The following is a 26,663-nucleotide window of genomic DNA, read 5'->3' on the forward strand; positions in this document are numbered from 1 at the left end:
GATATATGCTCATGTGGGTTCCCTCTAATATACACAAACAACATGAACAGATCACCATAACGTATGGTAAGGGAAAGACTGTACAAGGGCATTTTTTAAAATTTTCTGACCAATAACACTACTCTCAGGGTAACTGTATTTCACACCGGTCTGGCTACTTACTTTCACTAGCTTGCACTCTCTTGAATCTGTGAATGCTGGGAACATTTCTTCATACTTCTCAAGCGCAAGCTGAAACAGAGATGCTCGCCTGTTAGTTAAAATTACTAGAAAATGCAAGCACTTGTTTTATCTAAAGAGAGTTACTCACCCGGTTATTGTTTCTGTATAACCTAGCTCTAATACATTGCAACGAACAGCCTAACGCAACAGATTCCACTAACAGCCCAAGAACACAAGGAAATTTAGATTTAGGTCCTAAACTTGGTCTTTACCTCGCAGAATGTGACTAAGGTGTTGTGAGGGTGGAGACAAAATAATGGGCTAGAAGGCTTATTTAAGTTTGAGACTCCCTCACTGCAACAGGTGATGCTCCTGCTACACCTAGACACACAGCCTCTAATAGGACTGTTCCCTTTCCACCTAAACTTACATTTCTACTGGGCAAAAAAGCATGTCTGCTGTTTGAGGGAGGAAGCAGGAAAGAAGAGTTTGAATCTATCTTCAGAGAACTCAAAAAAAAAGGGAGGGGGATCGGGGGGAGTAAAATAGGGGGTCATTTCCTTTTCTTTCCTCTATGAGATTAGGAGAAACAAGAGACAAGAGAGACTGCAAAGCAAAGGGAATGACATCCACAGGAGAAATACATGCTGCCTCTGAAGCAGAAGCCCGGAATGCTGTAGGCTGCCTTTTCTCAACTGGAGCTGTGACTTTAAAAGGTCATGTGTCAGAACCCGACCTTCCTTTTTGCAGGTACAAGTCAGATCACACATCCATGATCTCACACAAAACACACTGAAAAAACAATCCACTATTCTGACTCACATCAGCAGGTGCTGCACTAGAACACTAATTAAGTGAGCCTATAAGTCAGGGACAGTACTTAGGTGCCAACAAAACCACTAACCATGATGAGTAACAGAAACAGGCTCTCTTTTAGGGAAGCTTAAGGAATGGCTTTCTTCATGAGACTGTGCTACATGAAGATTGTTTTATGCTGAGCAGTATCCTGCTAGAGAGTTTATGGGCCTGATTTTAATTATCTACTTCCCTTTCTTTTGCAAGTAATTGTTGGCACTAGTTTCTGGATATGAAAATGGTCCTATAGGCCTGTGCTTGATTTGTGGTAGTTTTCTCTGCACCCAAAACTAATGGCACCTCCAGCTGCTGGGAAGCATAAAAAGGGAATCTGGCTTAGAAAACCAGACCCCACTTCAGCACTGATTCCCATACAACAAGGAAAAAGTCCATTGTTCTTTTCGAAGAGGAATGTGCTGCAATAGCTCAGATCCTCTGGTGAATAGTAGGCATATATAGTAGTATGCCTACTATTCACCAGAGTGCTGAATAGTGATCACTGCAAATTGGGGGGAGTTTATATTTCATACCCCTACTGCAGAAATGTGGGATGGTTCAGTCACATAAACACTATTTAACATGGCAAGATTTCAGGTGACACTGTACATGCTAGAAGAACATACCAGAGGTCACTAACCTTGGCATTCAACTCATCCACAATAAAGTGGCACAGAGCAGCTTTAAAAAAATACTCTTTTGCACTGTACTTGAGCAAGGGATTATCCATGGTATTTGTTGCAACCTAGACATAAAAAGTGATAGTGACAGTCAGGTTATAGCATACCTTCACATGTAAGAGCTCACACATCTACAGACTGGATTAAAAATATACAACAAACACAGAGGCTAAAGAAAAGCAACAGGTTTCATCCGGAACAACAAAATTCCAAAGTGAAACAAGTCACTGGCAAATATTTTTATATATAGAATAAAGTGATGTAGACTTTAAAGAGCCCAGCTCCTGTGATCGTAAAGATGAATGCACACTCATCTACCTCTCTAAGACTACATCTACACTAGCATGCCTCTTTCAAAAGAGGCATGCAGATGAAGGAAATCAAAAATGCAAATGAGGCACAGATTTACATATCTGGCACCTCATTTGCACATTTTTCTTTCTAAAGAGCATCTTTCAAAAGAAGGAAAGCAGTGTAGATGCGGCTCTTTTGAAAGTAAATCCCATATTTGAAAAGCCCTTCTTCCTACAAAAAAAAATAGGAAGAAGGGTTCTTTCGAAGATGGGGATTTCTTTCAAAAGAGACAAGTCTACGCTGCTTTTCTTGTTTCAAACAAATATGCAAATGAGCTGTCAGATATGTAAATCTGTGCCTTATTTGCATTTTTTATTTCCTTCATTTGCATGTCTCTTTCGAAAGAGGAGTGCTAGTGTAGACGTAGCCTAAGGGTTTGTACAGCACAAAAAGGCAGCATTTAAATGCTGTACAATATTTAGAAGACCCACCTCCGGTTCTTTCTGTTCTTCTGGGGCTCAGTCCCCTATGCTGCTGAGCACGCGCTCCCCAATACAGCAAAGCACTTAAGCACATGCTTAGCTTTAAGTGCAAACAATCCGCCTACAGCCAAGGGGACAACTCATGTACTGAAGGGAATTAATGGACTAGGGAGAGAGTGCTCAGCACCTTGCAGGACTAAGCCCTTAGGGAAGACACCTAAAGTGCTCTGTTTAGTATGTACTGCTTCACACATACAGCTTCTCTCTACCTGGCTGTTTGCCATTTGATGCAGACCAGGAAAGGTCAAAAGGTTCAAAAGGCAAGAGCTGATTTAAAATACTCTCAGCCAAAAATCTTCATTGTGATACCTATTTGCAAACTTCAGGTATTTCATCAATGAAAACAAAACAGGACACATTTACAAAAAGGTGAAGGTACAAATATACATATACATAAAAAGCAATAAAAATTGAAAACCAGGAAGTTGACGGATTAGGTTCCACAAACCTTAGCTGACCTTGCACCAGTGGTCATCTCTAGCTACCTACCACCCATTACATGTGGAAATTCTGAACACAAGTGGTAATATGGTGGCAGCAAAATCCCCATTAAAATAATCCACTCAACTGCAGTGACTGTCTGTTGGGGAATAGCTCTAGCTATGCAGTATAATTCCTAATTACTCCACAGTTTCTCTTGATTATTAGTGCTCTGCACTAGACCTCAATTAGCACTCAAGCACTAACAACATTTGAGAGTCCAGCCAGACTTGGAAAGCAAAAAAAAGGGAAGACTTGGAAATACAGGGCACAGTTAGAAAACTTCTCTAAAAGCTAACTCTGTGAGCACGTGTCCAATCACCCTCAAAGTTTCCCCCCAAAATTAAAAGACAGGGAAGGAAACATAGATGAACATTTCCGCTCCTTAAAACCAACAAGTCGTCCTGTGGCACCTTGGATTTACTGAAGCATCTGTTAGCCTATAAGGTGCCACATCACTTCTTCTAGTCTTTGCAGATACAGACTAATCTGGCTACACCTCTGTCATTTCTGCTCCTTCACTCCACCACCAAGCCAAGAAGTGATAGGCAGTCAAAACTAAGGTTAGAAAGTACATTTGAACTTTAACCCTGGGACAACTCACAGAAGCATTATCTGTCTTGTTAAGAAATACAGCTATGCGTTAGATCTCTTCAAGGATTCTGGAACAGGCTAAGTTTGAAGTTTCCAGACCAAACCAATTTCAAGATGTGTGACAACCCTCCCACTTCCCTCTGCAACCTCACTTTTTCAAAAAGTAAAATACATCATTTTTTCACAAATTACATCTCTTAGAAATCAGAGAGACAAGACAGGCGAAGTAATTGTCCTTTATTGGACCAACTTCCATTGGTCACCAAGCCAAATTTTGAGCTAACACAAACCTCTTCAGGTGACAAGAAGAGATGCAGTAACTATCACCAGGGAAGATGTGCTCTGTGTAAGCTCAAAAGTTTGGTCCTCTCATCGGCTTAAGTTGGTTCAATAAAAGATATTGCTCCACCCGCCTTACCTTCCAAGTATCCGGGGACCAAAAGACCTACAACAATACTGCAAATATCTCCCAACAACAGCTCATCCAATTCACAGCATAGCTTGGTAAAAAGAATTCTACACCTAACCAAGTCCACATGTGAAATTTCACCTCCTGTCCCGTTGTATGGAATGGGTAAAATTGGTTTTATAATGGGAAGCTAGGGACAGCCTCAACTCTATTAACAGAATGCCGATTCTTTTCACAACTTGGGGCAGGAAATGATCGCATTAGTCCACATTCTGGCCGCGTCTACACGTGCACACTACTTAGAAGTAGCGACGCCAACTTCGAAATAGCGCCCATCACGGCTACACGTGTTGGGAGCTATTTCGAAGTTGAAATTGACGTTAGGTGGCGAGACGTCGAAGTCGCTAACCCCATGAGGGGATGGGAATAGTGCCCTACTTCAAAGTTGAACGTCGAAGTAGGGCACGTGTAGACGATCTGCATCCCGCAACATCGAAATAGCGGGGTCTGCCATGGCGGCCATCAGCTGAGGGGTTGAGAGACGCTCTCTCTCCAGCCCCTGTGGGGCTCTATGGTCATCACGTGCAGCAGCCCTTAGCCCAGGGCTTCTGGCTGCTGCTGCCGCAGCTGGGGATCCATGCTGCATGCACAGGGTCTGCAACCAGTTGTCGGCTCTGTGGATCTTGTGTTGTTTAGTGCAACTGTGTCTGGGAGGGGCCCTTTAAGGGAGCAGCTTGCTGTTCAGTCCGCCCTGTGACCCTGTCTGCAGCTGTGCCTGGCACCCTTATTCGATGTGTGCTACTTTGGCGTGTAGACGTTCCCTCGCAGCACCTATTTCGATGTGGTGCTGCCCAACGTCGAAGCTGAACGTCGGCGTTGCCAGCCCTGGAGGACGTGTAGACGTTATTCATTGAAATAAGCTATTTCGATGTAGTGTGCACGTGTAGACGTTATTCATCGAAATAAGCTATTTCGATGTAGTGTGCACGTGTAGACGTAGCCTCTGAGACACATGCAAGACTTGTTTGTGCTGTCCCACAGCTTGGCCGACAGGACTGGAAATCACAGTGTCCTCATGCATTGAGACAGTCCCGTCACAAGAGGGCTATGATAACATCAACTAGAAACCCTGTAGTTCATGCCAGCAGTGTCCACATGGGAGTGTTACAGTGCCACATGTTGGGGCTCACAGCTATTTAGAACTCTATAGCCCAAAACAGTGGGGTAGTGTAGACAAACCCTCAGAGTTTCAATCTTAGTGACCACACATCCTGACTCAGACGTCAGGAGCAGCATACAATATTACTGTTATGTGACTTCAACTGTATTGTCAATTTTACAAAAGGAGTACACATACTAACCTGCTCGTAAATTTCAATTGCCTTCTGGTACTGCTCTAACTGAGCAGCATATGCAGCCACCTTCAGCAGACACCTGTTAGCTGAACTAGAATCAAGGACATCAGTTAAAATAAGTAATGGTTCAGTACCTAGTGGTAAACATTTCAATTTCCCTACTTCTCTAATAGATATGTACACTAGTTAATGGATAACAAAATGTTGCCCCGTTAGAAAAATGAGTACATTAAAAATATCCAGATTATTAAAGCACCAAGGTCAGATACTGAATCTCTTTCTGTACAATTCTGCACAAAACTCTCTCTCTTCGGTGACCTGTGGGATGACATTCAGTTCCAAAGAAACTAGAAAGTGTGTGCATTAAACATTCCACAGTGTATGCAAGTCAAATACTAAAATTGCAACAACGGAGAGAAATCAGTTTTCATACACAAGCACCGAAGATCTCCATTTAAATACTCGGGCTAATAGGCAGGTAAGGTGACCACCAATTTCATATACCTAAGTGGACATCTCAACATCTGAAAGCAGTATTTGGACACTGCATTAAAGAATCCACAAATTAGGAGAGGCACAGAATATTTGCACATCTTAGTATATGGAAGAAAAAATAATACACAGCCTGCAAATCTTCCTCGTTTAAAATATCTAGTCTATGAAGAAGACTTGCCTGTTGGATTCTTCTCCTTTGTAGTAATCTGCAGCTTGCTCATAATGTGCAATTGCCTAAGAGACAGACACAAATATTTCTCTCACTATGTCGCTTTCGAGATGAGGTTTGTGGTGAAGACCATATTTACAAATATCAGAATTTTTCAAAAAATCCTTCAGCTGGTTTTAGAGGGACTACATGACATCCCACTGTCATTGTCCCATAGGACTATACCATGACTGAAACACTGCAAGCCATCTCGAATGAACTCCATTTAAGAGCTCTGTCCTGCACAACTGAACTACAAGTAATTCTGCTGAAATCAAAATGGCAAGCTTTCCAGACCGCCTGAAGAAGCAAAGAATGGAGAGGAGAAAGGCCCAGGAGTCCCATCAGGAAAAGGAGACACGCCCCAGGACATAAGGGCTTTTTCCTCTGTCAGTAAGTACAGACGCTGTTGACTCTTGTGGACCTACAAGTTCAACGATCCCAGACTCACCTCCCTTTGCAGTCCATGCGGAACTCCACCTGAACACTCCATGTGGCATCAGGGCTGCCATACTACCTCACTACCACTCCACCCCAGGAGATATTAGAGAGAACCAGAGCTTCACATACACTGACCTGTGAAAGCCACAGTAGCTGCAGGGGAAGCTAAAAGGGACAAGAATGTTCTTTTCTCTTGAAAAGATACAATCTATTAACTCATGAAGTTTTTACCATCTATGCTTTTAAATGGCAAAGATATTTCTTTTCATTGATTTTGTCACTGAATAAAATTCTATTGTATGGAAAATAATCCATCTTCAGTTCACAACATATGCTGCAGAGTCCCTAGTGGTTCTAAAATCACCCACTTGCTTGTTACTGCACAGTGTGACAACTCACAGGATCAATGACATACTGTGTAATAATCGTAAATGTCCAGCAAATGCTGCAAAATTAACAGGTGCGCTGACAATGTTATAGTCATACATGTCCCCCAGCACCACACAATTCTTAATAAGCCCGAAAACAGCAGGAACACACAGAGCACAGTACTCCACAATGCATTACTGTGGCTCACTGTAAAAGTGCTTCCTCAAAAGCCTGTCTGAGTCACACAGCTGCAATAAACTCTTCTACTAGCCCTTGTGTCTGGCTGTGCGTCTGCTGAATTCAGTCTCTCCACCTCTGCCTTCCACCACAACATCAACTTCCCCCTCCCACCCACTGCTTCACAAATATTGTGCAAGACACAGCAAACAACGACAACCATGCGGGTGATTTTATTACTGAGATTCAATCTTTTCAGTAAACAATGCCCGAGTCCCTTCAATCTGCCAATAGCACATTCAGCTTTCGCTCTGCACCTGCTGAGCTGGTAGCTGAACTGCTTCATGCCGCTGTTGAAATGGCTGGGGGATGGCTTCATAGTAAGGCTCTGATTTCATCACAGATATTTTGAGTAAAACTAACAAACAGGTCCTGGGCAATAAACAAAAAAAACATGTGAGACCATGACCTATCTGATTGTTACAAAAATGTCCCTGACAAAATGAGGGAAGGGGGACAGGTCCAGCATCCACGGCAACCAGGGGGTCTAGTGTCTCCCCCACAGCCTGGGGCCTGGAGTTGGTGGGGGCTCACCACCCTCAGCAGTTGAAAGTGGCACGGCTGCCTGCTGACAAGGGAGCAGAAAACATTGAAATAGGCAGAAAATGTCACAGAGGTCTCTAGAAGACACAAATCCGGAGACTTCCATGACAGCGTCATAAGCAAGACACGGGAAGCAATTCTTCCACTCTACTGTGTGCTGATTAGGTTTCAACTGGAATAGTGTGTCCTAGTGTTCTAGGCGCATTTCAGGAACATGGAGAAACTGGGGAAGGTCCAGAGGAGATCCTCAAAAACATTAAAGGTCTATAAAACATGACCAATGGAGGACGACTGAAAGGATTGAGGCTGTTTAGTTAGGAACACAGAAAACTGAGAGGAAACATGATAACAGCTTTCAAGTACCTAAAAGGGTGTTAACAAGGAGGAGGGAGAAAAAATATTCTCCTTAGCCTCTCATGATATGACAAGAAGCAATGATCTTAAATTGAAGAAAGGGAGGTTTAGGTTGGACATTTGGAAAACCTCCCGTCAGGGTGGTTAAGCACCGGAATAAATTATCTAGGGAGACTGGAGAATCTCTATTGTTGGAGATATTTAAGAGCAGGTTAAATAAACCCGTCAGGGATTATCTAGATACGCAGTGTCCAATATGCGGTCCGTTCGCCACATCTGGTGAACCAGCAAGCACGATGTGGCGAATGTGGCTTGTTAGAGCTGCACATGTGGAGCTCCCTCCGTCCCTCCATGCACGTGCCCCACCACTTGGTGGAACCAAGCATGGCAGCAGCAGCAGACGCACCTCCTCCCGTGGCTCGCTCAGGCCACAGAACAGCTCAGGGCTGGACGGCGCAGCTTGGGGCTGGGTTGGGCGGCTCGGGTAGCATGGCACAGCTCTTGAGGCTTGGTGCGGCTCGGGGCTAGGCTGGGTGGTGTGGCATGGCATGGGCAGTGCAGCTGGGGGCTGGGCGGCTCAGCGCAGCTCTTGGTACTCAACGCAGCTGGGGCAGCGTGGCTCCGGGCTGGGCTGTGCAGCTCAGACAGGGTGGCACAGTGTAGCTCTTGGTGCTTGGAGTGCCTCAGGGCTGGGAGGTGCAGCTCGGCTTGGCTCTCCAGGGCTCAGGCATGGCTCTGGGCTGGGCAGCTTCAGTGGCTCTGGTGAGTAACTGGGGTAGGGGGTGCCTGGCTGCAGGAGGAGGGGGAGGGGAGCATATGGCGATTGGTTCAATTGGTTTTGGACACCACTGATCTAGATGGTGCTTGGGATCTGGACTCAATGACCTCTCAAATTCCCTTCCACTTCTAGCATTCTATGATTCTATACCTGTAGCCTTATTCATAAGACGTCTGAGCAATGGTTAGGCTAGCGCCCCCCCCCCACCCCACCCCCAAATTACTACTGGCATTTCAACATTTCCAAGTCCCTCCTTACAGCTTTCTAAAAAGGCCAGTGTTCTGGAAGACGTGAGTGTCATATATCTTCCCTGACCAGCTCACACTGATGTCAGGAAAATGTCCTCAGTGATCCACTGATGTTTGCATCACCACTCAAAAGAAGCCTTTGTGTTCATGTGCTCTATGGCAAGGTGATCTGGTGTTACAATAGGGATATGAGCACTATTTCTTGCTCCACCACAGTTCAGGAACCCCAGTGCTGCAAATCCATCCACTATGTCCTGCAACTGGTGAGAGTCATAGTCCTGTGCAGCAGGAGGAGACTAATGGCCCTTCACTAAGGCTTGCATTTCAGTCACGTGCATGGCAATGGCCCCTGCAGTGCATTTTCCCACTCCAAACTGATTGCCTGCTGACCGTAATTCACAGGAATGGCACACATCCTGCTTAACTTAATTGGCTTCTTTCACTAGTCCTCTTAGTGACAGATAAACCCCTTCTTTAACTCCTTCCTGCCCCCTCCCCCACTATATAAACCCTGGATTCTATTTGTCTACTCTAAAATCTGAGGAAGTGGGTTTTACCCATGAAAGCTCATTACATAATAAACAAACTTGTCAGTCTTTAAAGTGCCTCAGACTAGTGCAGCTCTCCCTCCGAGTACGCTGAGTAGTATCAGTCCTGCCCTGCAAGCATCCACAGTACTATCACCACTCACTTCCCCACTGCCAGTGTAGCTCTCAGTTTGGTGTCCCAACCCTGGAGATGTGGAGCGAGATCGGCTCACAGCTCTCAGATGTGCAAAGCCAGGTTCCTAACCTTCTGCAGCCACTGTTCACCGTTCCAAGCCTGCCTTTCGATGCAATCCCACCAGTAAGTGCTCATCTCTCAGGCCTAGAGCAGCACTCCACTATCTGCAGATGCCCTGTGAACCCCAACAACCTTGCATTGGTGCTCACTAAGTACCACAGCTATCCATCCTCCCAGCAACTGTCAATCCATTGATTTGGTTATTCTTGCAGCTCTGCAAATACTGGAGGATCGCGTGTCCTATGCTTCCAAAGCTTACACTGACAGTGCAGAGCTGTGCAGGCTCTTTGCATCAGTCAGAGATGATGAATACCACAGGTTCATGGGATTTTGAAAAAAGGAGCAAAAACTATGGGATATATATGACAGTATGGAATGGAGACAGCTACATGGTAGGAAGTTGACCCCTCGTTCACAGTCATCTCTCCATGACTCATTTCAGCCCCCTTATGCACTGCCAAAACTTCCCAAAATACTGTGCTGGACAGTGGTGGCTTGACTGTCTTTTCTCCCCCATGCCACCCCACACTCCCAACTAAAAGAACTGGACCATATAAACAACTTCTGTGCGATTCAGACTTTCCTGTCAGTCTTTCATAAACACTTTTAAATTGACCTACAATGCACCATGGCCACCACATCTGACATGGGGATTGAGATATTTCAAGAGCACTCACATAAATCTAATGTGATTTGCTCAGTCTCACTGCCTCAGACCTACTTATGAGAGTCAAGGTTGCACTGCTCATCATAAAAAAGGAAGAGGGAACTTAAAAATATGGAAGAGAGGGGGAAAGAGGCACCAAACAACTCATCACTGAGGCTTGATCCTGGTATTACTCACACCAAGTTTAACCACACAACTTCACACAAGTTACTCCTGACATATATCCCCATCAGCAAAATCAGGAACAAGCCTAGAGTGTAAGTTCCTGGAGCAGCCTGATTTGGGAAGTTTCCTAGTCCAAAAGAGTGAAGTTTCACAATCATACACTGTTCTGACAACACATTCACACACGTACAGCTGCAACAAGGAAAAGGTTCATTCAGCTTACCTTTTCAATATCTACCAGCTCAGTCTCATAAATCTCTGCAATGGTGATGTGATGCTTGGCAGCAATAGTAAATCGGCCCTAGGACAGACAATTGGGGAAAAAAAAAAAGAAACATACAAGGTTTTGGTTTTCTTCTTCCCCTCTCCCCTTCAAGTAGATGCACCATTAAAATTTTCAATGGAACAATGACTTAATCAAATTAGTTTTAAAAAAGAGGCATCAATCTAAGCTGCTGCACATTGGGATGACAACCCCAAATCCTCAAGGTGATACAATTTCTTACCAAGTCTGTGTAAATATCGATGGCTGCATTTAAGCAGTTCATAGCCTCTGTAGCGTAAGCATTCAGGAAAAACAATGAAAAACATCAGCTGAAACATGCAGAAATTGTTCAACTTTCATCAAAGTAAGGCAATATTTGTGCTTTGTGTCTGACCAGCTCCTCAAACAAGCAGCTACCCAGCTTCTGAAACTGACACACATATTTTAATGCCCCAAGTTTTGCACATACAAACCCACCTGAGGTGTGTGCTTTAAAGGTTATGTTTGTATTTGCAAATCTAGTAAACATAACACCAAATTCGATGGAAAAATGCACATCTTGTACACACAGTTTTTCCCCAAATCCAAATTTTGTCTCTGAGAAGGTACACGTGAAAACTAGCATGCAGCAATAACTGTACACCCAGTCACTTAGTTTGCTTTTGAAAATTTTGTCCAGAAGCAGCAAGCCTTCAGTATACTCAAACACCTTGTAAACACACAGGAATTCTGTAAATATTCGTAAGAACAGAAGAATGGGCATACTAGATCAAACTGACTTTCAGTCTAGCACAGTCTAGACTTTCAGTCTGGCACAGTCTTCTGACATTGGCCAGTGCCAGATGCTTTGGAGAGAATGAAAAGAACAAGGCAACTAGCAAGCAATCCATCATATTGTACACTCCCAGCTTCTGGCAGTCAGAGCTTAGGGCAGGTCTATCTTCAATGGGAAGGTCAAATTAAGATACACAGTTCCAGCTATGTTAATTACAGAGGTGGAGTCAGTGTACCTTAATTAAGGCTTCTGCACGGTCTCCACTGCGGGAGGTCAACAGGAGTGACTGCCCTTACACCTAACAAGGGGCAGAAGTATGACGCCAACATGGGCACCCTGTAAGTTTGATTTAGTACATTCCTAGCATGAGCTCTCCAGAAGATTGATTGCAGCAGTGTTGATCTTCCCAGAAATGTAGATGTAGCCTTAGAGACCCCCAGAGTGCTGGGTTGCATCCCCGAACATCTTGGCTAACAGCCACTGATGGACGTGTCCTCCATGAATTTTTCTAATTCTTTTATGAACTCTATTATATTTTTGGCCCCCACAACCTCCCTTAGCAATGAGTTCCACAGATTGCTTATATGTTGCATGAAGAAATACTTCCTTATGTTGTCTGTAGGCTCTGGTATGGCTACGGTCTGAAGAAGTAGGTCTGTCCCACGAAAGCTCACCTAATAAATTATTTTGTTAGTCTTTAAAGTGCTACTTGACTGCTTTTTTGTGTCCTTGTTTGTTTTAAACCTGCTACCCACTAATTATATCAGGTGACCTTGGTGCTTGTGTTATGTGAAGGGATAAATAACTCTTCCACATTCACATTTTTCACACCCTTCAAGATTTCACAGAGCCCTGTCATACTCCTCATCCCCTTACCTGACTCATTTTAAAAATGAGCAGCCCTAGCCTTTTTAATCTCAGGTGGAAGCTATTCTACCCCCATATTCATTTTTCTTGCCCTTCTCTGGTCTTTTTCAAATTCTAATATATCTTTTTTTTAAAATGGGGGACCACAACTGCATGCAGCTTTCAAGATGTGAGCATGCTATGGTTTATGTTGCAGTATTACGATATTTACTGTCTTTTCATCTCCCTCCTGGTGATTCCTAATATTCTCTTAGGTTTTGGGATTTTGTTTTTGTCTGCAGCTGAACACTGTGCAAATGTTTACAGAGAACTATCCACAGTGACTCCAAGAGCTAGTAATATGGAGATATGCCTATCTCATAGAGCTGGTAGGGACAGTCAGAGGTCATCAAGTCCATTCACCTACACTCACAGCAGAACCTATCACCATCCTTTTTTTTTTTTTTTTAAATGTATTTACCCCAGATCCCTAAATGTCCTCCTCAAGGATTGAGCTCACAACACTGGGTGTAGCAGGCCAATATGCAAGCCACTGAGCTATCCCTGCCACCATGAGTAGTAGGAGTAATTTAGATGCCATCATTTTGTATGTACAGATGGAATTATTTTTCCCCCCCAAGGTGCATTACTTTCCATTTACCGACTTGAAATTTCATCTGCCCTTTTGTCACTCTGTTTTGTGAGACTTCTTTGTAACTCTTCACAGTCTCCTTTGAACTTAACTATCCTGCAAAAATTTGTATCATCTGCAAATTTTGTCATCTCACTGTTTACCCTCTTTTCCAGATCATTTATGAATATTTTGAACAACACTGATCCCCGTTTTCTGTTTTTATAACTTTTCTACTCTCCAGGAGCATTTCACAGTCAATGTCACCATCTGGGACAACTGGTTGGCAGCATATACTTTCAGCTTTTCTCTTATTCAAGCACAGAAATGCTATCCATCGAGAGTCTAGAGTACTGTTTGATTCATTTATATTTGACTTTATGCTCTCTTATACATATAGTACCACTTCCCGCCCAACATGAACTACTTTGGCATTCCAGTATATTTTGTATCCTGTTATTACCAAGTCCCACTGATTATCATCATTGCATCACGTTTCTCTAACGCCCATTACAGTAATAGTGTCACGTAACACCAATCATTCAAGTTCATCTGTTTTAGTATTGAGACTTCTAGCATTTGTGTAAAAGCACTTTTTTGTAATTGTCAATATTTGCCTGATTTCACGTGATGTAGTTGAATTGGACTTGTTTTCATTTGACTGTTTCTCTTCAGTTCCTACCTGTACTTTAGCTACTTCTATCCTCTCCTCTTTAATAGGATACAGAGTAGCCCTTTAATAAATCCTCCCCAGTGTGATCTGTGTGTTTCAACCTGGTGCTCCTTTGTACCAGCTAGCTTTTCCTCAGCCCTGAGTTTAAAAACTCCTCTCCAACCTTTTTAAATTTACATGCTAGAAAGCTGGTTCCACATTGGTTTAGGTGCAGTCCAACCTTTCTGCACAGGCTTCTCCTTTTCTAAAATATTCCCCACCTTCTCCTAAACCTAAATCTCTCCTTCGAACACCATCATCTTATCCATCCACTGAGAGACCCTGTAGGTGTCTGTCAAACTGGCCCTGTGCACAGAACTGAAAGCATTTCAGAGAATGCCACCATGGAGTTACAGGACTTTAACCTCTTACTTAGCAGCCTAAATTAGGCCTCCGAGAACTCTCACCTACCTTTCCTAACGTCACTGGTACCTATATGTAACTACCACCAATTTCCCTTCAGCTCCGCACATGAGTTCATCTGAACGTCTCTTAGGTCTGCAACTTTCACACCTGGCAGGCAACTTACCATGTGGTTGTCACAGCCATCACAAACCCAACTATCTATATTTCTAATAATGGAATCCACCATTACTATTACCTGTCTCTTCCTAATCATATGGGGTCCCTGCTCCACAATGGTATCCTCAGTGCGAGACCTTCAGTATTATGGCACTACAGAACCCTACCTTAAACTAAATAAATAATTCATAAGGCACTGTTGCACCTAATTACAGGAATCAGCCTTATATAGAGAGGTCCCTGTATCAGTAGCTGCTATTAAAATATCCAGCGCTATGTCTTGTATTTGGGTAGTATCTCTTTAAAAAAGTCAGCAGCCTTCTAGGAGGCATCCATAACTTCTATTTCAGTAGAGCAGCACAGCATGCAGGTCTTGTATATTTGTCTTTGGTTAATAAATCCAGTTACTTGGAATCCAGTTCTGTCTGTCTGGTTTCCTTATATTCTTAAGGCTGTGTGGCACAAAGGGCACAATGTACAGGTTGTTTGAACACATCTTTATCCATGAGCACAAATCTTTGCCATCCCTAACAAAGTTTTGAGACCTCTCCCTCTTTTCATTCACCCTTCCTCCCCTGTAAAGTCCAGACATCTCTGCCAGAAAGGTAAACAACTCTCCTGACTTGAATTTGTTCATGATGCTTCCATAAGAACTCAAAGTGGACATGGTTACTAAATATGCAGCATCCTTCATCCTGGGACTGAGTACATCTACCCTAATTCTAAATCCTCCCGAGTGAGGAAGAAAGGTCTCTGCTCTCAGTTACAGCAGGGTAAATACAAAGTAATTGTGTTGAAGCTACTACATTGACTCTAGATGTGTACCGATAGAACACAATCTGGTTCACAGTTAACACTGACAGAGACAAATAAGAACTGCTTCTTTAGACCTGTAAATCCCAAAACACAAAAATGGATGAAACCAGACTTTTATGGCCTATCTTATTTCAACATGCTTGTGAAAAAAAAAGGATTCAGTTTGCTTCAACCAGTACAGATGTGATAAATTTAGAATTAGTTGCAGAACATAAATGATGAAAAAGGTCTGAAGCAAACTATTTCTTGCCTCTCTATAAAATGCTCACACTCCAAGAACATACTTAAAGTGCTTTATACAACACCATGTTGAAGATCTTATATCAAAAACTTCGTTTACAAAAGTAAGGCAGCCTGCCAGTCACTACACAACTAACAGTCTTTGTATATTGCTGTATAAGATTTCATTTGCCTTACCTTGTGGATCTGCTTTTTTGTAAGCATTCCCAGCATCCACAAAACTGATGGCTGCATCATGTTTACTCTGTAGTTGCATCTGGAGCTTGGCTGCCTGACAAAATGCATTTCCTGCAGCTAGGGAAGAAGTACATCAAAAAGATTAATATTTCCAGTCTCATTTAACAAGAATGAATTTATAGCAGTGGCTACAGAAATTTCAATGGACATAAATATTTTTATGTATGCACTTTTGCGTAAAGACAAAAAACTCTGCATTTGTATGCAAACTTCAGGTCATCATCCTGGGAAACATGCAAGTGTGTATCGCACTGAACATTTACGGTCACTTTTCAAGGAGACAGCCTGTACCCTGCAAGTGCAATTTGCACATGCAAAATCTGTACACCCACTTGTATGTCTGAAATGGGATTGTATGTTCAACTCTGAATAACTCTCCTCTACTGGATTTGCAGGTGCATTCAGGCAAGTCAGAGGTAGATCATGTGGGGGTAATTCGACGTCTATTGCAATTAATTCTGCAGGTGTCAAACTACAAACAGAAAGTGCACCCCGCAGTATCGAGGCTCAGACCTATTCCTTTTAAAAATTTTAACCTCCTGAAACCTGATGACAAATGAAGCAATAAAACCACTGCTTCTGTTACTATTTCTACCCTACCCTAATACCGACCAATTCACACATTCAAAGCATGTTATTTAATGGTGTAAGTGCATTTAGGAGGAGACAGTCACCACACACAAGGGACAGCAAGGGACACTACTCCCATTGACTTTCACTGGGAGTTAGGCACCTCCTTGTTGTTTTGCGAGTCTCCCCCTTCACCCATATACTGATAACACATCCAACAAGGACTGACTAAGACACAAATGGAAACTTTGGAAAGAAGTAAGATTTTTTTTCCAGTCCCTCATCTTCCATTTGTTAAAGAAAAACTGGTGATATTTTGCCCCTTACAAACAGAATTTTCAATCCTTTTTTGTGAAAGCCTGAAGAGATACCACAGTAACAGAGAGAAAGCTATCAAAACAAAAAGCACTCCAGTAGCACTTTAAAGACTAGCAAAATGGTTTATTAGGTGAGCTTTCGTGGGACAGCTACTTCACTGCTTTTTGTTTTGATAGAGTATAGACTAGCACGGCTTCCTCTCTGTTACTATTCAACATGCAAGAGAGAAAGCCGTGCTAGTCTATATACTATCAAAACAAAAAAGCAGTGAAGTAGTACTTGAAAGACTAACAAAATAATTTATTAGGTGAGCTTTCGTGGGATAGACCCACTTCTTCAGATCGTAGCCATACCAGAACAGACTCAATATGTCTCTGTGCCTTAAATATTGAGTCTGTTCTGGTATGGCTAAGGTCTGAAGAAGTGGGTCTGTCCCACGAAAGCTCATCACCTAATATATTATTTTGTTAGTCTTTAAAGTGCTACTGGACTGCTTTTTTGTTTTGAAGAGACATCAGTGTCTCAAATCCCTGATTGTTCCGTGCAACAAACATTCATCTTTATCTTGGGAAATTTATATTTGCATCAACTTTTCCGACAGCCACCAAACATAGCACATATTTCATACACAGACCTAGCAATAACTATTTCACTTTTACAGTGCTACACACACTTCCTCACAGCGCAGCAGGGAATCTGTGTACCTCCGATAGCTCCTCCAGAATATGAGATCACTTTCAAGTTTCTGGCCGCAGGAAGAATGTGTTCTCCAAGCATTAAAAAACAAATCCAATAGCCCAGGGATGCTTCCCTTTAGCAACTTCTTTGTCAGCAACAAGCTTTAATTATTTTTAAATCAAAATGTGAACTTGGACACAGGCTAGTTAACTCAATACTGTAATTATTCCAGCCCCTCCCAATTCATTCCAGAGAATACTACAGAGGGTTTGACAGTGCACATAAATTACATAGCCAACGTCACTATTGCCATGGAAACACACTACCAAATGGGACCATAGTTTGATAATCTGCAAGAGGACGCTTGAGCATTCACAGGTCATTAAGCTATCTGAAATGTTCTTAACCAATTAGGCAAGCATTCAGCTGAGTATAAAGACTTCCTTCCTTGCACTGTGTGCAAATTTTGCTGGCTCTGGGTAATTTATGACACTCCCCTCCCCAACCCCAAAATACGGACGATAAACAGCACAAGTGGAGATGTGAAAAACAAGGGTTGCCTCCTCGCTCTCCACAAATATTCCCCTCCTACCTAGGACTTAATTTGCTTCCTTGCATGCAGGCCCAGAGAAGCACAGGCCATCTAGCCTAAACCCTGCCAAGATGCAAGATTTGTTGTGTGTAAACCATCCAAGACAGAGGGCTATCCAGCCTCCTTTTGAAAACCTCTGTGGAAACAGCACCCACAACTTCCCTAGGTGGTCTGTTCCATTGTCCTGCTGGTCTCACAGTTATCAATGCAGCTCTTTAGTTTGTGTTTGGTCTTTATCTCCCAGACAAATCTCAAGCTTCAAGCCTTTCCTACAATTAAAAGAGACAGACTGCTTACCACTCCAGTTTTTGGCAATCTTGAACAAGTTTGCAGCCCTGGTGTACATTTCACAGGCTTCTTCCACCTTTGTATTTCCTCTAGAGAACAAAAAAGTGCAAGTCACACAATTGCTATTTGCATGTCAAGGAAATATAATCTCTTAGGGGATGCGCTAAAACGCAAAAATAGAGTTTGGAATTTTGTGTTCTGATTTATTCTGGGAACCTGAGCCTTTCAAACTCTGTTACATAAATGGGCAGTTCATCCCACTGGTTATGTAGCTCAGACAGCTAAGCAGAGGCTGGTCAGCTCCTTGTTTTGTTCATTTAATCACCCAGTGCTAGGGTTGTAGAAAGTCTACTTCCCTGCTGTGCCATGCAACGTTACAACACCTATAAAATGTACCACTTCCAACAAAAATACTCAAGTGTAAGAACTTCAGATTTTCCTTCCTCATGGACTGGTGTGAATAAAAACTGGATTACTAGGATGGTCCTAGCAGGGGAACATGAAATAGTACCAGAAAGGTCCAAAAGTGTTAGTCACAGGTCCTCAAAGTATTTGGGCACCGAATTCCACTTTTAGGCCTTAGTCTCTTTAGTGCTTGCAGACTTTTTCCTCCCCAGCATTTGACTCATTTTACCTACATAATCAAAGTGAAGGCATTCACACCAAGAAAAAAACAGCATGAGGTCAGAGTTGCTACGGTTGATAAACTAAACAAGGACAATAATGAACAACAAATCACAGTGCTGGACTGGCTGAAGAGGAGACCCTGGGACTAAGAGTGTATGCCCAAGACTGGAGGGATTGCTGGACCCAATGATAAAGATCCGGTGGTAGATGGCAGCTCGGCTTCCTGTTGAAGTCTCACTCTGGAGCTGCTTCTGCTTGCTCCACTCTTTGGAACTACTGCACAAGGAACACGGGAAACTATGCTGTTTGTAACCTTCCTTTAGGGCTCTCTGCCATCCTTGGGACTTGGGCAGAAAGGGAGCTGCTGCACGTGGGAAAGCCAGCCACCTCTGAAAGTTTCCAAGACAAGGGCCTTAAAATGAGGGAGAAAAGATATACAAATTCTGGTGTCAATCCCCAAAATCTAGATTTGCCTATGCTCTGTATTTCAGAACAGCAGAAAGTCTTGAGAACACTCGTCTGATTCTCCTGGGCCTTACAGGCTGGGTAGTTATATACACCATTGCAAGAGGTGCAGCACATGAAAGGCAGAGAGAAGATTGTATCTGATCAAAATGGAAGTATTTAATACTTACTCTACACAGGTGAAGGTGGCTGACAACCTAGTGGACAAGGTTGAGAAGAACCTAGCAAGAGGCAAAGTAGGAAGGGTTTTCCAAGAAGAGGGGAAATAAATCTCATCTGGTCCTGCTGCACAGGGCTACAGAGTAGATGAAAACCCCTTTCTGAAAAGGCAAGCCAAGAGCTGTTCATGCAGCCTTGAGCAAGCCACATCATATAATCTGCTCCTCAGTTCCCTTATCTAAAAAAATTGGATAATGCTTTCCTGTCGCATATGGGTGTTGTGAGAATAAAATTCAGACACTACAGTGATTGGCAGAGAGACAGACTGCACTATAATGACCAGAGGACGACTTAAATGAAGTAGCATTGATGTTCATTCACTGAGAGTCAACTCAAGACCCTAACAGACAGAAAAGGCAACTGCCTACCTTTGCATAAGGCCGAATCTCAAAAATTACTGCAAGCCTATGGCACGTAATATTGGGAAACTCACACCTTTTCAGAAAGAAGTGGCTAAGATTACTTACCTGCATACTAGCCCAATTCATCTGCTCTCCTGCTATCAAATTCTGGGTGAATGACTGGTTGGGGAGCTGCAGGACGGTAATTTTGGGAATATCTGCACTGCACCTAGGAGAAACCCCCCTAGACCAGGCAGACAGGCTTTGTCCAGTGGGGATCAAGACAACACAGTAAAAATAATGCAATGAGTGTTGTAGGCAATACCTATGCAACCCCTTTTGCTTGAAAGCCCAAGCTCCAGCTCTGAGCTGCAACACTGCATTCACATACTATTTTTAAGCATGCTAGATCAAGCCCTGCAAATGCAAGTCTGTCCACCCGGACGGAGCAACTCACTCCCAGCTGCAGTGCAGAGAGAACTTCAGTGGCCTTTCCAAGGTTGATCCTCCAGGCTGATGAGCACAGTGGGAAGCTCAAGAAGCCAGAAGTGTTAATGCCCAACACTCACCACCTGCACAGCAGCTGTGCAGACGTGTTTTCAGCAGGCTGCACTGCACGCAGCCTGGCTGAACACAAGAGAGGAAGTAGGCATGATGTGCTGAGCATTGGAGGGCTGGGGGTGGAAGATCGGGGTTGCCAGGATTCAGGGTTTAAAATGCAATCCAGTGATGGCAGACATTTTTGCGGGATCAGCAGATTCTCTCTCAGCCTTACTGTTACAGGATCAACAAAATCCTCTGTTCAACACCGCAATGCTCCCACTGTATGGGGACACACATCTCAGAGTTGGAAGGGACCTTGGGAAGTCACCAAATCCAGTTCCCTGCCCTCTTAGCAGGACCAGGCACCATCCCTGACAGGTTTCTTTTGCCACCCCCCCTTTTTTTTTTTTTAACTTATTTGCCCCCAGATCCCTAAATGGCACCACCCTGGGTTTAGCAGGCCAATGCTTAAAGCACTGAGCTATCCCTCCTTCCCTCCCTCACAACCATTTTCTCTATCCCTGTAAGACTGAACCAGTAATTACTGAAAATCTCTAATTTCACAAAGAGCCTCCTCAAGCATCCAAGAACTGCTACAGCCTCACTTAGAATCAAGTTTTATAACTCGCTGATGGGGGTACAATATATTTTATAGGGACTCTTGTGAGACATATTTTATGGAGAATTCTAGTCTGTGTCCTCAGTGCTGAGGATATTCTTCTGTTCTAACTTTGGGTGGGTGTAGGGGAAGAGGAAAAGAAAAAATCCTGAACTGAAGACGAAAGTCTGCACCCACACACAAGACCAAGCACTGAAATATACAAGCACTAAAAGTGAAACTAGCTCTAACTTCCACTTGGACTGGAAACTGTGAAACACACCAAGATATTCCTAAGGAAGGCAAGCAAGCCAGACAAAATAATACTGGATGTTCCAAGCTGTAGAATCAATACTCTAGTAGAGTTTATCACAGTGAGTGTTTTATGCGGGGAAGCTAATTATCAATGTAGAGCTGGTTCTGAAACTTATATAGAGCTATCTGAATGCTTTAGATGCCTATATAACTTGGTGTTCTGTAGAGTTGAAATTTAAGAGTCTGCAATCAGAAAATAAAGAGAAGTCTGTGGTACACTTCACTGGCGCAAAACAAGAAGCAGTCATGTAGCACTTTAAAGACGATATTATTTTGTTAGTCTTTAAAGTGCTACATGACTGCTTTTTTGTTTTGCTAGAACACAAACTAACACGCCTATCTCTGTCACTATTCACTGGTGCAGTTACTGTAGCACAAGCTACAATGAAATCATGTGGTAGTTTTTCCAGTATCACTGATCTAATTGTTTGCAATATTATCTTTTAGTTTGCAAACGCTACAGGCCAGACCTGTCAAATGCCAATGAGAGCTCTGCGAAAGAGTAGATGATTATGGTTCTCTGAATTCTAAGAGCAGTTTAACGGATGTTGGTTTAGAGGTCTCAGAGCCAAACTCAGCTTCACCAGAGCAACTCATATGCTTATAGCTGTTGTCTTAGGTACTCTGTTGAATTATAACCTCTATCTCCAGCTACGCCATTGGCTCTGTGCCACCTTCGGTATGAAGCCATGAAAATGTTTGTCTCCGTTTACACATTTGTAAAATGTATAAGATACTTTAACGTAGGTAGGATATGAAAAAGTGCTTGAAAGTACAATTACTTGGTGTTTAAAAAGTTCTCCAAGATCCTTAGATGAGGAAAACATACACATGCTTACCCTTAAGCCATATACTTGCAAAAAAAACAATTCCAAGGCAAACATCTGGTTCTCCATGCATTCCCTGACAGGATAGTTCAGAATTGATGTGCAAGCCTCACTGGACACTTTTCAAGAGAATAACTTTGCAAACTGTAGTGGCTTAGTAGTCAGAACGTGGTCTCTGTGTGTGTGTGGGGGGGGGGGGGGGGGGGTGGGTTACAGGTTCAATCTCTCTAGTCTGGCACCAAACCAGAGAATTTGCCAGATCATGGGACGTCAATGTTGTCTAGCGCATTACCAACACTTCCACTGCTTACTGGGCTCACAGAAGACATTTAGGGGTAAATTACAACTAAATAACAGCAAAGAACATTGAGAGCCAGGACTGGTGGCTGAAAACAAACTTTATGGGACCACAGGAAACTTGGCCACACCTATGATGAGTGGTCATCTGGCTAACTAAAATCATGCCAGATTGTGGAGTTTGCCGGATGAGAAAACTCTGGCTGAAAGAGGTTCTACCTGTATTTCAAACTCAGTCATGTGTTAGAGAATGAAAAGATACAGTCTACCTAAGTACAAGACTTTACTATGCTGAAGAAAAGGAAAATTTTGTGCCTGAGCTCTGTCCTGAAAGCTAAAGACTCATTAGCAGATACACAAAGCTTAATAGCTAGAAAAATAAAAGTTCTTTGTAACAGCGGAGTATCATTAAACAGACACTTCCAGCTAGCTGAGAAACACTCAATTTCTGATAAACTAATCTTGGAGTAGAAAAGGGAATGCCAAGGATATGACTTGTGATATTTTTAGATGCTGCTGTTATAATGAATGTAAATTGTCACCTCTCTGTAGACAAAACTGATACACTGAAAATGTTTAACAGAAAGAAATACAAAGGATCATATTCTTTTCTCCCTGTACCTGAGTAAATCCAGGAAACCTAAATCTATAGTTGGCTATACATTCCCTCTGTGAAGTCAGTGGAGATTGTGTGAATATAACGTGTGTAAATCCAGGGGGAAAAAGTATGTAATTTGGATCAAAATGTTTATTTCAAGAAACCAAGCATTCCATAGCTCAGTGGTATTACAGGAGATAAGTAAAGGAAAAAGTTAGCTTTGTTTGGGCAAATACTTGTCGGCACAGAGCAACGTGAGCAGAAAGATGCAACAAATATCTGCCAAAACTAAAGTAATAAAAATAAAAATCAATTTAAGTTCCTAAGTGACAAAACTGTGATTACTTACTACATTATTTATGAAACCTAAGTACTTAAAAGCAAGGAAATGAATATAGATATAGTTTTTATGCTGCCCACATAACATACACATGCATGTTGTTGTCCTCAAGCATATCTCATCACAATATTTGCTCTGACCCTTGGATTTTTTTTTCATTTTAATTTCTGTATTTCAGAATTATCTTTTAAGGAACAGTATCAAATAAAAATTATCATTAGCAAATGCATTTTTCATTGGCAGTGAAAGATTTTTGTACAGCGTAACTGAGCTTCCTCGAGAATATCTCTTTAACAGAAAAAGAATTTTACATTGGATTTATGCTAATGCTAACTTTATATCTATATCTATATATAGCAAGACATTTGTTGCATCTTTCTGCTCACGTTGCTCTATGCCAACAAATATTTGCCCAAACAAAGCTAATTTTTTTCCTTTACTTATCTCTTGTAGTACCACTGAGCTATGGAATGCTTGGTCTCTTGAAATAAACATTTTGATCTAAAGTATGTCCTTTTCCCCCTGGATTTACACACATTGTATTCACACAATCTCCATTGACTTCACAGAGGGAATGTGTAGCCAACAGCAGATTTAGGTTTTCTGGATTTACTCTGGTGCAGGGAGAAAAGAATGTGTCATCATTACTTGTATAGGGATATAACTCTGGCTGCATGTACACTTGCAACTGGAGCTGTAGTTCCCAGCTCAAGTACAGATGTTCACACTAACACACAATTAGTAATGCTGTAGTACAGGCAGCACCAAGTTGCGAGGCCCAGACCAGCTGTGGTGATTACAAACTAGCCCACTCTTCAGAGAGACATACAATGGGTGCAGCTAGCCCATGCTGCCACTTGCTGTTGCCCATGGTACAGGCACACACCTATTTTTAGAGCTAGTACAAATCTGTCTACTCGATGTGGGAATCACAGCCCCAGTGCCAAGTGTAGACATGGGCTGTCCCAGAAAGGAAGAAAAGAGATCGTTACTATCCACCCATAATTTGGGCAGGCTGCCACAGTTAGCACGAGAAATGTAACCTTAACATTAGCTTCAACTGGGAAGTGACTTGACTGGTTCCGTGTCAGTCCCCTGGCTGGAATACATCCATCTCTACAGCAATTGACATAAAATACCTTGTTATTTTGGGGTTGATAGCCAAACAAGACAGCTACTTTTTCCAACTGGATACATTTTACAGAAGAATTACCAATACATCTGAAAAGATTTAGTCAATAGTCAATCTGCTAATTATTTGACATCAACTCACTTTCTTCTCCACTGAAAGTTTATAGGTTATTTTACACTTTTTCTCTTATTTAAATGAGTTAATGAAATATATGACACTGGAAAGTAGAGTAGTTCTGATGCCTGTTCATTGGCCATGAGGGTCAGAACTCTAGAGGACACACTGGAAAGGTAGCAGAGAGAACTGCCCTAATAACCCTCACATAAAACATCTTAAATCTGTAAGAAGTGATCTATAGAGCCCTGCAAGGATACAAAATTTATATCCAGGGGTGCAGATATCCATGGTGGTGCCAGACTGCATAGGTACCACAGTGGTGAAAATATCTGCATGTCAGGCCCCAGCCGGGACAGTTCCTCTGATATAGCTGTACCACTCCCAGGCTTGCCCACAGGGAAGGCCCCAGGCTCACCTGCAGCTGTCCCTGCTCATGCTAGTGGGTGCAAGTGGTTGCATGTTTCCAGGCAAGGGATCCAGACTGCTGTGCAGAAGGGACTCTGATCTGGGAGACTGACATGCTGCAGCTTTTGCCTCTGTAGTTCCTGGTAGAGCCCTGTAGCTCCACAGATATCTGCTTTGTATCCAAGGATATCCACCAATTTAAACTGGTGCTCTAGTGAAAACAGATGATGAAAGATAACTATCTTGCGTGAAAACATCATGCTGCTACATAACACTAATCCCTAGTTGTACTCTTTGTTCACTCTTGACAGATAGAAAGATTTGCTAGATTCACAATTTCAATGACTCAGACATAAATTACTGTTTTTATGGGCCCATCAGTCACTGCTGACTGTTCCCTCTTTGTGAGCCTTACATATACTGGGCTCTGCCTTTGAATTCGCCAGGGCCAAAATTTCAACCATCAAGTCTTTTGCTTATTGTGGAAGAATTAAATGTGAAAATTAAATTAACACAAAGGCAGTTGCAATTCACTAGAGACATATAGCAAAGCAACACCCAGAGAAAAGTGCTGAAAGCCAAAATATTTACCCAGCTCAGACAAAAGCAATCATTAAGATTTTTCTCTTGACCAGTAGTGTTCTGCAGAAGGACCTTTGTTTAACCAGCACCAGTCACATATGGCCGAACAGTTTCTTGTTTAACACAGACAATCTGGTTTCAGAATCCGTAACTGAATCTATGCATACTGACTCTTGACCCCACAAGAATCCAGTTATAGGGTTGGGGCACCAGTCAAAGAAGAAAAGATGATTTTTTCTATGTAATCTGTCCCTTGAAAAAGTGAGACTCTCTTATGTAATCTCTTGCTGAAAATATCAACCCTTCCATGGAATAGGGCATCATACAAAAATGTTGCTATTGTGACAGCTTGTTCTCAGTACATATGTTGAAATTTACTTGTATTTTCCAGACGCTGAACTCAAAACTCCTACTGACTTCAATGGGCTTTGGATCAGGCCTTATGATTTAGTTTTGTGAAAAGATAACTGAAGGGGGGAGCAGCCAGATTTTCAAATATGTTGACTGTTATAAAGAGGATGGGGTTCAACTGTTGTCCATCTTCACTGAAAGTAGGACAAAAAGCAATGTGCTTAATCTGCAGCAAAAATATTAGGAAAATTTTCATTGAGGACTGTTAAATTCTGGAATAGGCTTCCGGGGGAAGTTGCGGAATCTCCACCACTGTAGGTTTTTAAGAACAGGATGAACAGATATTTCTCAGGGATGGTACAGAATGAGGTTTACTTGGCCGTACCTCAGTGCAAAGGGCTGGATCTGATGACTGCTCAATATCCCTTCCAGATCTATATTTGTATGATTCTCTGGTCTCAAACCCAATCTTGCAACCCTTACTTATATGCGTAGTTCCCATGACCTATGGCAAGCCTACTCATGTGAATAAGGGAAGGCAGGATCAGACCCTAAAAAGGTAATTGCACGGGAGAAAGAAAGTTTCTCTACAAAAGACTTCCCATTTTCTTTTAACTTTTATTTGTCATAAACTCTTTTTTGAAGTTTATAGCTGAAGCATAATAAAAACATTAGGCGTTGGGGAGAAGAGAGAAGGAAGAAGGAACAAGAAAAACAGGGGATTTTGCTGTACACAGGTCAATGTCTTCTTCTCAAGGAG

General features: G+C 42.5%; 1 protein-coding gene across 2 annotated transcripts in view; it reads right to left on the minus strand.

The window, feature by feature from the left end:
• NAPB (NSF attachment protein beta) overlaps positions 1-26,663 on the minus strand; it is a 39,234-nt gene that overhangs the window by 4,773 nt on the left and 7,798 nt on the right. Inside the window, exons 2-9 of one of the 2 annotated variants that reach the window (XM_074988457.1) lie at positions 18,156-18,235; positions 15,641-15,757; positions 11,163-11,209; positions 10,880-10,957; positions 6,042-6,097; positions 5,375-5,459; positions 1,655-1,759; positions 163-231 (exon numbers count right to left, since the gene is read on the minus strand). In XM_074988457.1, coding sequence (XP_074844558.1) covers positions 163-231; positions 1,655-1,759; positions 5,375-5,459; positions 6,042-6,097; positions 10,880-10,957; positions 11,163-11,209; positions 15,641-15,757; positions 18,156-18,235 — 637 coding nt within the window. The remainder of the gene's footprint in view (positions 1-162; positions 232-1,654; positions 1,760-5,374; positions 5,460-6,041; positions 6,098-10,879; positions 10,958-11,162; positions 11,210-15,640; positions 15,758-18,155; positions 18,236-26,663) is intronic. The other variant, XM_074988456.1, reaches the window with a different exon arrangement.

This window comes from Carettochelys insculpta, chromosome 3 (genome assembly GCF_033958435.1).
Source record: "Carettochelys insculpta isolate YL-2023 chromosome 3, ASM3395843v1, whole genome shotgun sequence".
NCBI classification, from domain to species: Eukaryota; Metazoa; Chordata; order Testudines; family Carettochelyidae; genus Carettochelys; species Carettochelys insculpta.